This window comes from Schistocerca nitens, chromosome 1, assembly GCF_023898315.1.
Source record: "Schistocerca nitens isolate TAMUIC-IGC-003100 chromosome 1, iqSchNite1.1, whole genome shotgun sequence".
NCBI lineage: Eukaryota > Metazoa > Arthropoda > Insecta > Orthoptera > Acrididae > Schistocerca > Schistocerca nitens.
Window position 1 is genome coordinate 842,932,975 of NC_064614.1, and position 15,183 is coordinate 842,948,157.

At 39.5% G+C, this 15,183-nt stretch overlaps 2 protein-coding genes across 2 annotated transcripts in view; one reads left to right on the forward strand and one right to left on the reverse strand.

Moving 5' to 3' along the window:
- The window catches only part of LOC126237178 (serine/threonine-protein kinase Nek8-like), a 124,869-nt gene extending 123,715 nt beyond the window's left edge, over positions 1-1,154 (reverse strand). The window contains exon 1 of the mRNA XM_049947056.1: positions 1,053-1,154. Coding sequence (XP_049803013.1) covers positions 1,053-1,099 — 47 coding nt within the window. The 5' untranslated portion in view covers positions 1,100-1,154. The remainder of the gene's footprint in view (positions 1-1,052) is intronic.
- Positions 1,155-1,303: 149 nt separating this feature from the next.
- LOC126263189 (ubiquitin carboxyl-terminal hydrolase 34) overlaps positions 1,304-15,183 on the forward strand; it is a 524,696-nt gene continuing 510,816 nt past the window's right edge. The window contains exons 1-3 of the mRNA XM_049960250.1: positions 1,304-1,463; positions 2,398-2,497; positions 3,795-3,978. Coding sequence (XP_049816207.1) covers positions 1,421-1,463; positions 2,398-2,497; positions 3,795-3,978 — 327 coding nt within the window. The 5' untranslated portion in view covers positions 1,304-1,420. The remainder of the gene's footprint in view (positions 1,464-2,397; positions 2,498-3,794; positions 3,979-15,183) is intronic.

The following is a 15,183-nucleotide window of genomic DNA, read 5'->3' on the forward strand; positions in this document are numbered from 1 at the left end:
CTCTCGCCATCCAGCGCACTTCACATACTCTGTGCGCTTTAGTTTCCCGACACACATCTGGCGTTGTGCACAACGCAATGTAAATACAGAACAGCAATGACTAAGCTTTTATACAGTTGTCGGTCTCGAAAGGTGTTAAAATTCATGTAACACGCCTTATTTTCGCTTACGGTCAAGAACAATTGTTTCGATTGTTGGCACGTTTGCTATTATTCCTTCTTTCTGCTGTAGGAAATAACAGTTGCGTTGTAAAAAGACATATGGTACAAAAATGATATTACGTGAAATTTAACATATTGAATTCTAAAGAGTGAATAAGATCCTTCGTGAACTAATACAACAAACAAAATTTTCGAAATGCTTATCCTCCTAAAACATTCGTATAACTTCTTTCATTTCAGTTTGTTCTTGTTAAATACTTTTGCCATATTTCGTGTATTTGCCATAAATTACATTTTCGTGGTTGAGTGGCAAAGGAAGACTAGCGTTCAACGTCGCTACAACGGTGAGATTAGTTACGAAGTACCAGCTCAGCTAGGGAAGGACGTGGAAGAAAATCGAACGTGCACTGTCAAATGTTTCATACTGTCACCACAATCTACTTAGTAAAATCACGGAGAACCCAAATCTGGCTGGGCGTCCTCCTAATACGACGCATTGTCTAAGCACTGCGCCAGTTAGCTCCGTTCGAAGGCAAAATTTAGGCAGCACGATACTTAACTGAATTTAGCAAAACTGATTAGAGGCCGCAGTCTGGACTGCGTGTTTATGTATATACAGTGCAAGCTACTTCGTCAGAAAAGCGAACTGGGGATGTTTGCATTTCGTCTGCTGCCACCTCGAATATCGTCAATGCGGGGAACTTTATTTTTTCTATTTTCTGTTTGAGTTTGCGCGACTAAAACTTTCTCGTGTGGAGAAAAAATTCAAAGTTTGGCGGCTTGATACTCCACGGAATAAGAAAATGCAAACAGAATTAAATACAATACGAAGATTTAAACGAAATCAACAAATGCGGTTATATATTTTTGCTAACAGTATCAACTACTTACCCGAATGAACCCCTACCAACCACACGGATTTCTCGATAACATTCCATGCTGTAATGAGCTTGTTTACCAAATCCGCACACACACAATGAGTGATCCGTACAGTGGCTGTCAATGTAAATGACTAGAGAGAATCGACAAAACGGCTATTGGCGAACCTGGAGTTCCCTTCGTTTTGTCTCTGGAAAGAAACTGAAAATGGTATACAATCTTTGGGAGAAGATTGAATATGGCGCTATGTTGGTTGTGTTACTGTTTGGTGTGACGTAAAGACGCTCACACTTCAATGAAAAACACAAAAATATATACTAATTTAATCTGAATGCATTTTAACAACACTATAGTATTTACCTGAGTGTGTTTTACGTAAGATGTGTGATGTATGTGCTGATTTCTTGGATCTCTTACAAATATGTAAGTTATCGGGCATATACTTTTAACGATTACATTGTTTTTAAATCTGTAGGAGATTGTCTACGTTACCCGACAGTTACATTGGACAACGTAATAAGTGAAAATAATTCGGTCGAGTTAATCTTTGGCATAATATTCCCTAAAGTGCAATTGTTAGTAGTCGCTTTGTAAAAGACGGAAACCAAAACAACGCAGGAAGATACTTGATGAAACTAGCTAAGTACTTCTAATACAGTTTCTTGTATACCGGTACTTTTGAAGTGAAGCATAGAACGTGAAATTTCATTCAGAATGTTATCTTTTTCGCTTTTTTCTTACTATCTGCGATACATTGCACTATACATAAACGACATACATTGTTAATTCAAGTTGTCACAAATACTGTGTTAATAGCGGTAATGAGGATATTACATCCAGTAAAAGCGAGTGTATGTTCAGTTTATCTGTCGGCTAACATCAAAAACGTCGTATATATTTGACAGTTCTTCGCGAGCGGACAGCTGCTGACAGTTGATACTTAGATGATGTTGCAACGTGCTTAATACTGCAGTGCGAGCTGTAGTTATCGCTATACAACTTTTGTACACACAATCGCGCGCATACGTACGTTTAATGTGTTCCAAAGCGCTGTTTTTCATAGGCTATAGGAAAAGTGTTTATGGATAGAAATATCGAGCTCTGTTTAGGTCCTCAGCGACTGGTGTGGGTTGATTGAAAACATTTACTTACCACAGTGACCCCCATAAATTTATAACCACGCAAAAAAGAAAAAGAAAATTGTGGTAATGCAGCCGAAACTTCTGTGTGTTTGGAATCTTATCGCTAATTCATCATTTTTCTCTTCGGATTTGTTACCTCTGACAAGTGCAATGTAAATAAAACTCTTTATTCTATATATTTGTCAGTTCTAATGCCTGTATAAAAATTCTTGCAGATGATGGCAGAATTACAAACAAAGAATCAGATGAACGCCCCTCATTTGAAAAGGAAGAAGTGGACACAGTTTTTCAGTACATACAAGCGTGGCCACAGAGGTAAGAGCAACTGGAAATGTGATAAACAAGGTCTATGTTCTGTATGTAAACATTTTAACATGTAAACGGATGGACAATATTTCATTGTTTTTGAGTATTGTGTGGAGGAGAACTTGGTTTTTGAATTTTATTTATATATTTTTGACTTAGATGGTCTGTTAATGAACTTTTTCGTGTGCACAGCTGTAGGCCCACATAATTCATTTGATCTGTATGTAAATCTGTCGGATACCACATTGAGCTGGTTTGTTATACTGTCAGTTTCATATGTTTTGTTTGTATACTGCCTACTTCCTGTTTATTTCTTATGTTATTTAACTTTTGCTGACACAACAAAACATTAATTTCATTGAAATTGGTATCTTAGGCTTGGTTTTCAACAGTCTAGGAGTTGATGATGGGGCAAGAAATACTTTGATCAGAAATTGGATGCTGTAATAGGATATGAAATTTGTATGTTCTTCTTTTGCCATGAGTTCAAATCAATGTAAAATTTTTAAATCAAACAATGGAAAATCCAGGATGGAATGTAACAATATAATGAAAAGAAAGTTGCTACTCACCATATAGTGGAGATGCTGAGCCACAGTTGTGTGTGTTAGGTTTTGTGTGTGTGTGGTTTTTTTAATATATATATATATATATATATATATATATATATATATGCAACTCAGCACCTCCACTATATGGTGAGTTGCAATTTTTCCTTTTCATTATACCGTAAAATTTTTAAATGTTAGATTTTGTTAATTTAGAATTTACCTTAAATCAATCAACTTTGTTGGTTCACACAATCAATTCTTGCCATTGGATGTTTTGGTCTTAGCAACCAAGGCTCTCAAGTGAGAGGTATTTACAGTTATACTAGTGGCAGCAATCGCATACCTTTATCACTTACTGGTATGTCATCTGTGTGGAGTTCTGAAGATGCTGTCACTGGTTATAATCGACATATATTAAACATATAGAAACATGTGCAGATGTATCTAGCTTACAAACCATTGGACTTATGTTGTCAGCAACATAATGACAGCTGTGGTAGGTTTACAGAAATTGCTGTGAGGAAACAAGAACCTATGTATCAGCTGAAGATGGAGCACATGCTGTGCAACATATTACATTTAATGAAAAAATGTAAGAGAAAATAGTGGTTGTTTGTGCCATTTTCAGTCCCATCATTATCAGTTTAATAAAATAACAGATGCCAGTGTATCGCAAGTTTCAAATAAGCAGCTATGGAGTTCGTTCTTGCTTATTGATTTTCAAAGTATTTTGGTATATTGTTTCACTCTTACAGGCAATGCACTTGCTGTTTCCGGGATGGCAAAAATTTTGATCGTTTCAATTGGCTGACACAAGGGGTGGTTCTGTTAAGTGTTGCACAGTTGAAAGAAATGAGTGTGTCTGCTGATCCTGCTGCCTCTGGAAGGTCAGGATGGACATTGGCTGACCGTGAAAGATTGATGCATTTGCTGTCTAAGGTAATTCTGCATTTATTTTACTTTTGATTTTTGTGTTGTACTTGTGAACTGAGCAAGGACACATTTTGAAGACAATCCATTTTTCCCTTCATTTTTCTAAGTCACACAAAACAAATACATTTATGGTTTCTTTGAAAATAACTTGGCTGATTTCTTTTCCCTAACCTCTAGTGGTCCTAGCATGTGTTCCGTCTACAATGATCTCTTGGGGTCAATGGAAGTATCCGATTCCACCTGTCTGCTCTGGCCAGTGACGTAATTGTATTGTGGTGTGTGACGTCACTACGGCACGGTGTTTTTTGAGTTGGTTGTGTTTGTAGATTGTCGTGTTGCTGTATTTGATTGTGCCCTGTGGTGGTGGATGTGGACGTGCTGAGTTTAACATGTGGTATTTGGTGCATTTCAGTTTTGTTTATCATCATGCTAAAGTGGTTTTGAGTTTAGGTAGTTGGTGCGATAATGTGGGTGCGTTTGTGTGAGGGTGTGTTTGCACACGTTTATGTGTGTGCGTGCATGCGTGTGTGTGCGCACATGCGCGTCCCCGCTCACTTGCTTGTGTTGGCCAACCTAGGTGGTATTGCCAGAAGCTTTTGTTGGTAAGTACTTTTTGTTTTTGTTTTTTTCTATAGTAATTGTGACGTTTTGTCTGTTGTATATTTATAACAGGTCGGTTGTGTTTTATTTCATGGAATGGACATGAGGTATTTCGGTTTTTGAGTTGTTGGGGTTTTGGTTCCACTTTTTCGGAGTTGTAGGAATGGGTTTTTGGTATCAACAGCTGTGGTTGGGCTATATAGGTCAAGATAAATGTCCGATTCCACTTTTTGTGGTTGTAGGTTGATTTTTTTTGGTATTGATGGTTGCGACTGAGCTAATTGATGTATGGAAATGTCAGATTCCTGTGGTTTTGTTGGTGTAGTGGAGTGTTTAATTTAAATTTTTTTATATCGTTTGTTTTAGGATGGTGCAGTGTTTTTTATTGTTATATATTTAGCTTGTCCGCACCCTAATCTCCCAATTTTTTATGGTTGTCCCATTAGTTACATTTTATTTTTGGAGTGAGACATTATTTTGTCATTTTTATTTTTGTTTGCGTTTGTTGGAGCGGTGTATGTAGTGATGTCATTGTCGCCGTATTGTGTACGCTGCAACTAACCATTTCCGCCATGTTGATGACAGCATGCGTTAAAGCAGACGGGTGAAATCGGACGCTTCTGTAATTCCATCTCTTGGATCTTAAACCCTAATTTTCCTTCCCTGGTATTTGTGGAATCGCTCAAACAACTATCATAAAGTACCATACTGGTGTTACTGTTATTATTGGTGTAGATTGCATAGTATAAGTCCCAAAAGTTCATCAAATTCAGAGGTAACCTTTAATTCTAAAGTGATTGGCACCCGTGAAATTTATTGGTATTTAATTCTTTTTAATGAGAATGCAAACAGTTGACATTTCCCCATTCAAAATCTACCTGAAAATTAGTGAACTTTATGAAACATTGCTGCAAGTTGATGGTGTTAAAACAACTGGTGGTAACCCAGGGGGATTTCGTGACATATATTATAGGTTTAGACATTTTCAGCTTATCTCTTTGACAAGTATAAATAAAGTTATGTGAGAAGATTCAGATTATTGCATGTTTCAGTATGCAGTTTAAATTTTCTGTCTTTTTTATTTGCTGTTCACTGCTGTTTCTGTTGTCATAACATTCATGAATACAAAAATGTGCATAATGTAGTACATGCTTGGGTGTATCTGAAGTTTATACAGCTGCAGAGCCATACATCTGTATGTCGTGATGAAGAAATTAAGTTTTTTTTCTTTCTTTCTTTCTTTAACTATACTCGTAGCTTAAAATATAAGGATCACAGCACACATTTCTGTTTCCACCAGTTTCAGGCAGCTTGTGTGCCTCTTAACTGCTAAAAGACAAGAAAGGGTCTGTGGATATCCATTTATGCATTTAAAATGTGTTATTCCTACTAGTATTGAGGGCTCAAGGCTAGACCAGGGCCAGCTACTGCTACTAGTATGGCAAAGCATCAGTTTTATGTAGCTTAGATGATACTTTCATGTAACCAATAATAGACGAGAAAAAAGGCAATGAATTTCTAGTGCCAAAGTAGAAACCATTCTGTTTTTTGCTGTTGTCACAAGTATTTGACTTTTTCCTGAATACACTGTGAATTAAGAGGTTGTGGTCAGGTTGATACTGGTAGGGGCTGCTTAAGTTAAATTAATAATCTTGGTTGTCAAAATGTTTTCCTATTTCTTCTGAATGTGTGAAGATTTCGGAGATGGTGCTATACTGCTCTTTGAATATGACAGTATTTCTTCGAAACACTGTCTGTTTGCTAATCTCTCATTGGCTGGATACACCCAGCCGCTGCACACCCACTTTCCTTCCCATCCTATCTCATTGCGAATGCTGACAACATCATTGCACAAAGTATGTAAGTATGCCAGTGGTGTATGTACAGATCTAGACTTTTACTGCAAGCATTACATTGTATTAAAAGTCCAATAATATTTTGTGCCTAAAGAAAGATTGTGGTGTGCGTACTGTAAGACCTTCGGTACACACACCATCAGATTATTTGACTTGTCGCTCTAACGAAGTAGGCGAGTGTCAGCAATAGGTCTTGTGGTCTTATCATGGCGTGTTTATCTTCTGCCGTTAGGTCAGATGATAGAAATGCCACTTGGACGCTTAGAGTAGCAGATTGACGGTGACCAACTTTAAACAGAACTTGATTAATTTTCACACACATTTATTAAAATAATAACAAGCATGAAAATAACTTAACTTGGTTCTGGATGCTATTTATAATTGACAGCCTGAAGTTCCTTTGGTCTTGGTACGTTAATCTTATTCTCGCATATCTCTGATACTTGACAAAGTGTCTATTCATTTATCTTCATGGCTGTGTACAGGAATATGATAATCTTATTAGGGGCAGACCGATGCAGACTGACTAATCGGAGGTCTGTACACTCGTTATAATACCTCGCGCATTCAGGTATCACTGCGCGAGTGTGATCTGCGAGGAGAAATGGTTCTACGTTAGCAGCAATCTCATTGGCTGCGTTACATATTAATACGCGGATCGGTGGAATTGGTATGTCTCTAAGACAGCGCCATCTTGTAGTGCGGAGATGGACGAGCGCTGTGCCTGCGCTTGTGCTTAGCGGGGCACGCTCTAGTGGGGAAATTGAGTGCGCGCTGACTACGCGGAACTATGTACACAACAAAGATCATATTTATTTGTCCAATCATTGGGCATCCATTCACTTCGGCACTAGAAATTCATGGACTTTTTTCTCGTCTGTTATTGGTTACATGAAAGTATCTTCTAAGCTACATAGAACTGATGCTTTGCCACACTACTAGCAGTAGCTGGCCCTGGTCTAGACATGAGCCCACAATACTGGTAGAAATAACACATTTTAAATGCATGAATGGATGTCCACATACCCTTTCTTGTCTTTTAGCTCAAAGTTAAGAAATACACAAGCTATATTTTAAGCTACAAGTAAAGTTAAAGAAAAAAAACGTAATTTCTTCATCACGACATACGATGTATGGCTCTGCAGCAGTCACAAACCAGTATTAATATCAGATTTCTTGACTTCTATATTTTAGTACCTGTGCAAACTGTCATTTATGTAATAAAATATCCATATCGAACATCAAGATTACAATATTTTTCATGTAGAACTCATTGTTTTTTCTTGATTATGGTTGTAGTAACAGTTAGAGACAGAGCAGTTGTTTACATGTTTTGCAAAGCGATGTTTCGATGTTGTCTGTGAGATGTGTGTTGTAAGTGCCCAAGTAGTAACTAAACAGCATGTTTCATAGCAGTGAGTTGAAATAATTGGCCCAAATTCTGATTGCGATATAGGCACAGAATGCACAATCTAGTGGGGAAAAAACGGTAGTTCTAATGTCAAAATTTTACAATGTAGTCCCATAACAATATAAACAATTTTGTGGTACATGTTATACAGCCTGTATTACAATACGTAATGAATGAGATACACAGAGACTTGAGTGAACCACCAGTTCATTGTTTCCACTGGGCACAGTATTTCAGCAGTCAGGCATGTCACCAGTGTTACGTGCACTGTTGGATCAACAAATATGCTGGGAAAAACTGAAGAATCACATCGTGTACCTTTATGGAGAGGAGATATATTAACATGAAGAAATTCAACAAGCTATGCCACCATAGGTACCATTTACTGTATTCTCTTGCATTTTTGAAGAGATGTCTTACCAAGCACATTGTGCCAAACTTTGTTAAGGTTGTGCGTCACATTGATTCATTGGCAGCCAGGAGAATCAGGAAGCGAACCAGCCTTGTCTTCGTACATGAGATGGTACACACTTTACCTGCTAGAATCTTTAGTACAACTCATGGGAACTATATCGGCTGCGTTTACAACTGATCAGTCATTTTTGTGTTAATGAGGTGGCGTTAATTTCCAAGAAAGCTTGCAAGTGATATATATCGAATGCGCAACTGTCATGGAACCAGATATCAAGTTTGTTTATAGCGATGGCAACGACGACGACAAAAGTTGAATGGTACAAATTTTGTTTCTAGTGTTCACAACAACCACGACTAGTCATGAATATCATCCAATGATGACATTAAATGCAATTTCACTTACCTTATTTGTCATTGATATTTTCGTCTTGGACTATTGCACATGATGTATATGCTGCCAGTAGGAATCCTTTTTTCCATATCCAGGGTACTGTTTAGCAATATCTCCTAAGAAAATTGGCAAAGTCCCACAGGGGAGTTTTATATCACGCAAGCGGAAATTGTGGAAGTAGAGGCATCGAAAAATACAGTTACCTGGTCATCTTTATCTTTTGATAGAGATTTCTATAATTGCCCAGTGTTCTCCATGCAAATAGATGGATCCTCAGAAGACAGTAATTCAACAGAATGGTTTACAAACTCTTGGTGAACTCCTTTTCCCTTCAAAGTTTTTAAGATTTCATCCATCTGTAATGACTTTGTTTACAGGCTAGATGAAGTTCTTAACAAGAGGCACTAAAGTTCGTTCAGTCCTGGAATACACTTTAACAATGAAACGTTTCCTAGGTTATCTCTCTGTATCTCCAAATACCCAAATCTGTTCATTTTTGTTCTTGAGACGTTCTTTCCCATATTTCTGAGTTGCTTTGTGAGCTCATCTATTTCTACAATCTTGTTATTAGTCACAGTTATGTAACATACTCCTCGACAGAAACCACAGTAATCACAAACAGTATTGGTCAACAATCCAGTTTCTGAAGCTGTGTTTTTTGATGTGTAATCTTTAACCCAAATGGAAACCAAGTAGATGCTTTGCTGTATTGTCAGTTTACAAGTATTTTTCTTCTCAAATGATAAATCAAAATTGCTAGTTCTTGAACCAAGTTTGATGCTGTTCTGTCCATTACAGTTCACACAATTTCTAGTGTCATGAATTTGCAGCAGATGGTACCCCACAGAAGTCCAAACAGTTTTGAACAGTACTCAATCTAGGAATCAACTTGCTGTTAAAGGCAACACTGCTGTTGTTTTTTCCCACAAGGACTATATAGAGAAAATACAGAGCCTGCTAGATGGTGGTTCCTACAGGAAGATCAATGCTTTCCCCATCAAGAAGGCATAGAATAGGACTAGGGGCCCAGCATTTGTTTGCTGGGTGCGGGCGTGGAGACTCTGGGGTTCCTGAGCTGAGGACTGGTAAGTGCTGCAAGTCCTCTGTCACTGTAAACTCTGGGCATGTTTCAGAAACCACTGTGCAGTGCAGCGGTGGAATGTTGTGTGTCACAGGGAACGGGGATCTTGGCTTGACCACCTGGATTGTGAGGATGATAAAAACCTCTATAAAAACACTTATCAAGGTGTGCTGTGCACCATTGAGATGCATGGCTGTTGAGTCCAAGCTGTCGTTAGTGGGCAACCTTTGGGGATCCTGCTGGAACTCAGTTTATGAGGTGTACCTAGGTGTGTAGGGCTCTGTCTCTGTCTACGTTCACTTCCCTAGCTGCTTGTGGGACCGAGATGAAATATTTGAAACTACCTCCCTCTCCTCCCAGTGGAAAGGATGGGTCACTGGTAGGTACTAACACCCAGTCAAATAAGAGAGTACATGTAGCTGGTTCTCCTGACTCGGGAGTTAATTCTAAAAGTTTTGGGTCTAGTAACAGAACACACACAGGCAATCGGAGTGTGTTTTTAAGAGTGAAAAGGAAAGAGAGCAGCTTTGAGAGTTTTGTCTTTCTATATTCAAAGAGGAATATCAACAATATAGGAAAAGACAGATTCGTACTTACTGTAAAGAAGACACATTAAATTGTGAGAGGCTCAATTAAAAGACACACAAAGCTGCTGAGCATAGCCTTCATCAGTAAAAGAGAGACACACACCATTCATACACACAAGCAACTGCCAACTCCAGCATCTCGGACGGGAATGAAACTATCGTGTGGGATACAAGTAACAGCCTGGAGGGAGCGAGAAGAAGAAGGGATAGTAGTGTACGGGTGGGAAGATAGAGACGGAATGCTGCCCAGTGGAGTGTGCAGGGACTAGAATGCCATCAGGTGCAGCATCAGGAGGTTGTGGGGAAGGGGTGGGGAAAAAGGACCAAAAAAGAAGAGGAGCAGGGAAAGATGAGTATATGTGTTGGCAGAGGGTGGCAAATAAACAGAGTGGGAGATGAGAATGAAGAAGAGATGATAGGACAGAGTGGTGGGGATTGTTAAGTTGAGGGTGTGGGGACAGTACATTACCATGAGTTGAGGCTGGGATAGTTACAGGAGCACAGAATGTGTTGTAAGGATAAGTCTCATCTGCGCATTTCAGAAAAGCTGGTGGGGGACAGAAGGGTCCATCTATGCCCTGGAATGGTCCATTCCTTCTGTGGTGTTTATGTGGTCTGCAGGCCACGTCAGAATCCCAGGAAATGAGCTTGTCGACAGCCTGGCCAAACAGGCTACATGGAAACTGCTTCTGGAGCTTGGCATCCCTGTTACTGACCTGCAATCATTATTACGCCATGAGGTTCTTCAGCTTTGGGAGACGGAATGGCATCATCTCAGCACACACAGCAAACTGCGTGCACTTAAGGAGACTACGGATGTGTGAAATGCAGTAGTTATTTCACCACCCATATCTCCCTTCAAGAACTTCAGAAAAGGCTGTGGTTACCAATGTTGTGGAGCTCCCTGCCCGTCAAAAGATTCAGTCCATTTCACCGTCCAGTGCTGCTACTTCCACAGCCATGGTTGTGGCCCAAAAGCCTACCTCGGGCAAAAAATCAAAGGTGAAGTGTCCACTGCTGACGGAGGTGGGAAGTAAACAGTTCTACAATTTCAACGTCATCCTCTTAATGTGTCTCGTGATTCTTTTGTAGCGCCAATGGATCTCGATTTTGGACCTGGGCAATCATCTCATCCCAAGACTGAGCCCCAGCTTCACTCCCCAGCAGAAAAATAGGATAAAAGTGCTACCCCGTGATAGATGGCTCACGTCCTCCAGAAGAATGTTTAATGGACTCAGGACACACATGGAGGAACTGAACCTCCTAGCACAAGAATGCTCCCCATGCTTGTGTTTACAGGAAATGTGTTTTAAAGCATTTAATATCCTGTACTACAAGGCTGTAAGTATTACTGGAAGGATGACCTGACTGGGGAAAGTCCAAGGGAGGTGTAGCTGTGTTTGTCAATAACGCCCATCACTCCTTTGCTCTTTCCCTGGTTACTGACCTGCAAGCAGTTGCAACTGAAATTCATGCATGTCCGAGGATCACTGTTTGCTTACTGTATTTACCTCTACAAGGTGCGATAGACTCTGAGGTACTCCCAGATCTTATGGAACAACTCCCCCAACCATTTATCCTACTGGGAGACTTCAGTGCCCATCATTCCTTGTGGAGCTCGACCTGTACTTGCCATCGGGGTCGGGTTATGGAGAGCCCATCGCTTCTCACGTGCTGTGCAACACAGATACTCCCAAAATAGTAATATCACAAATTGAGTCCGCCTTGATGCAAACACCATGTTATTTGTTTATTTCTTTATTATCCCAAACTAGTTTCGGCAACAAATATCACCATCATCAGCGTGTTTTTTTTTATCTAAAACATTCATAAAGTGGTTTGGTTGTACAAACACAGTAAAACATAATTAAATTTTTACAAATCATCTTTTGAAATATAGTTTCATATTAATACTTTTATACTACCGTATTTATTGTATGCTACAGCATGTTTTAAGCTATTATTGGCGCTGTTTGTGACATATTTTCTGTGCTCTTTTTCTGTTGCCGTCTTTTTATACTTAATGAACATCATGTCATCTGCAACCATGTGAGTGGCTGTTAGTAAACAAATACTCAAAGGTGAACTTCGTATGTCAGCAATATATCCTTGGGGTTGTGGTAGTGTTTGTGGAAACCAGTTATTTTGGTGTGTATTTAGCTGTTGCTTAGCTATTCGTGTACTCACGTTCGTTGGATGGTGTGTGGCTGCTTTTTACACATAAAAACAAAACTTTTGCACTTTGTTCCTGATCCATAATCTTAAGCCATCTTGCTGTTCACGCGCGTCGCGAGAGGCATATTGCAAGTGGCGAGAAAGGCTATGAAAAACTGTAGCGCGAATCACGACGACTTCTGTTCATTATTTATGTCTCTGTGTGTGATGGTGTACATTTTCTTTTCTGTGTTCTTGGTTAGTTCTCTCAGAGCAGCAAAGAGTGTGTTGTTGCAGAGAGTTGTGTTTAAATTTATTACATTTTTCCCTTCGGCTATAGCCTTTTGTATGTGGTAATTTTCTTCTATCTTTAGTTGTCGGTATAGACTGCCGCTGTTTCTCAGAATGTGTAGATTGTTTTCGATGTTAGTGAGGTTATGGCTTTTGTTCATTAGATGTTCTGCGAAAGTTGAATGTGTGCTGTCACTTCTTAGAGCTCTCATGCGCTCTGTGTACCTTGTTCGGAAATTTCTGCTTGTTTGTCATATGTAGTGGGCCTGACAAGAGTTGCAAGTGAGTTGATATATTCCAGCATTGCTGAATTTGTCTGAGGTTTTTCTGACTGGCCATAGTCTTTTCTGAACTGTATTGTTTGTTCTGAATGTTATTGGGATCCCTTGCTTTATTAAGATGTTTCCTATTCTATGTGATATTTTGTTATTGTATGTTAGTGTGTACCATCTCTCTCTTTTTTTCTGAAGTGGTGTTGTCTGTGTGTGCTCCATGTTTCCGTTTTACCTTGTTGTTGAGTTTGTTTATGATGTCTGTTTTGTAGTCGTTTTCAACAGCAATTTGTTTGATTATGTTTAGTTCCTGGGTGTATTTTCCTGGTTTAAGAGGTGTTCTGTTTATCCTGTGTAGCATGTGTGTGAAACTGGCATATTTATGCACTGTCGAGTGGTTGGATGAGCTGTGGATAACAGTGCTTGTGGATGTGGCTTTTCTGTAGATGGAGAATTCATGTTGCTGGTTGTTTCTTGTGATTGTAAGATCCAAGAAATTTAGTTTCTTGTTGTCGTAATTCGCACTACAGTTTTTCATAGCCTTTCTCGCCACTTGCGATACACCTCTCGCGACACGCACGAACAGCAAGATGGCGTAAGATTATGGATCAGAAACAAAGTGCAAAAGTTTTGTTTTTCTATGTAAAAAACAGCCACACGCCATCCAATGAACGTGACCGCTCACATGATTGCAGATGACATGATGTTCGCTAAGTATAAAAAGATGGCAACAGAAAATATGTCACAAACAGCGCCAATAATAGCTTAAGACATGCTGTAGCATACAATAAATAAGGTAGTATAAAAGTATTAATATAAAACTATATTTCAAAAGACGATTTGTAAAAATGTAATTATGTTCTACTGTGTTTGTACAACCATACCATTTTCTGAATGTTTAAGATACACTGATGATGGTGATATTTGTTGCCGAAACTAGTTTGGGATAATAAAGAAATAAACAAATAACACAGTGTTTGCATCAAGGCGGACTCAATTTGTGATATTACTATTTTTCTACGCAAAAATGGACCAAATGGAAGAGTTCCAAGATAATATTATTGTTACAGATACTGTACTCATTTCTGTGCTGCTACTGGGTCATTGTCAGCCATCGACCTCTCAGCCCTTGGGGACTCTGTTCAGTGGGAAGTCATTGGCGACCTTCATTCCAGTGAGCACTTCCCACTTCTCATTCGCCTATTAGATGGAGCATTATCTGAACAAAAGCCATGGAAATGGGTGGTCAGCGGGGCTAACTGGAGGCCATTCAGCTATCTGGCTGTGTTTGAACTCTGCAATAATATCCATGAATTGGTGGACCACATCAGATGAGTGATCCATCATGCCGCTGACTTATCCATCCCAAAGTCTTCCGGTAATGTTGGAAGGGGTCTGTACCTTTGTGGACCGATGAGTGCTGTTCAGCTATCCAGGACAGAAATGCACCGATGAGTGCTGTTCAGCCATCCAGTACAAGTTTGCCCCTCTCCGATGGTTTGAATGCTGCCCAGCAGAAAACAACCTCATAGCTTTTAGAGTTGTGAGAGTCAATGCTCGACCCGTAATTAAGGAGAATAAGAAAAGATCATGGCAAGCATTCCTGGACTCTTTGTCAACCACTCCACTTGTTTTGCAAAAATATGAGATGCCATCAGAGGATTTCCAGTAAACACATATGCGTTTACCAGTAGCAGCACTGCTGAAACGGGTGTTCCAAACAATGCCTGGAGACATCGCTCAGACGATAAAGAAATTTTACAGTGAATACTGCTGTTGCCAGGCAGGATCTGGCATTTTGCTGCTACTGTGCAACTGCAGAGAGGGGAAAGCTGGACTTAAGATCCCACTATACTGAATCGTACAACTGCCCTTTCTCCATGTGGGAGCTGGAATCGGCAGTGTCTGCGGCTCATGATGCTGCTCTTGGTCATAACCAAATCTGTTACTGCATGCTTTGATATTTACCAGCAGCATCAAAGGAAATCTTTCTCAAAATGTTTTAATCTTGTCTGGCAGGTAGGCAACTTTCCCAATGTGCAACTCATGGAGAGGGGCAATTCTGATACCTTTCTCAGACAAGAAAATGACCATACATGTCCCAGTAGTTACTGGACTATTGTCTTCATGAGCTGTGTAGGAAAGGCCTTGGAG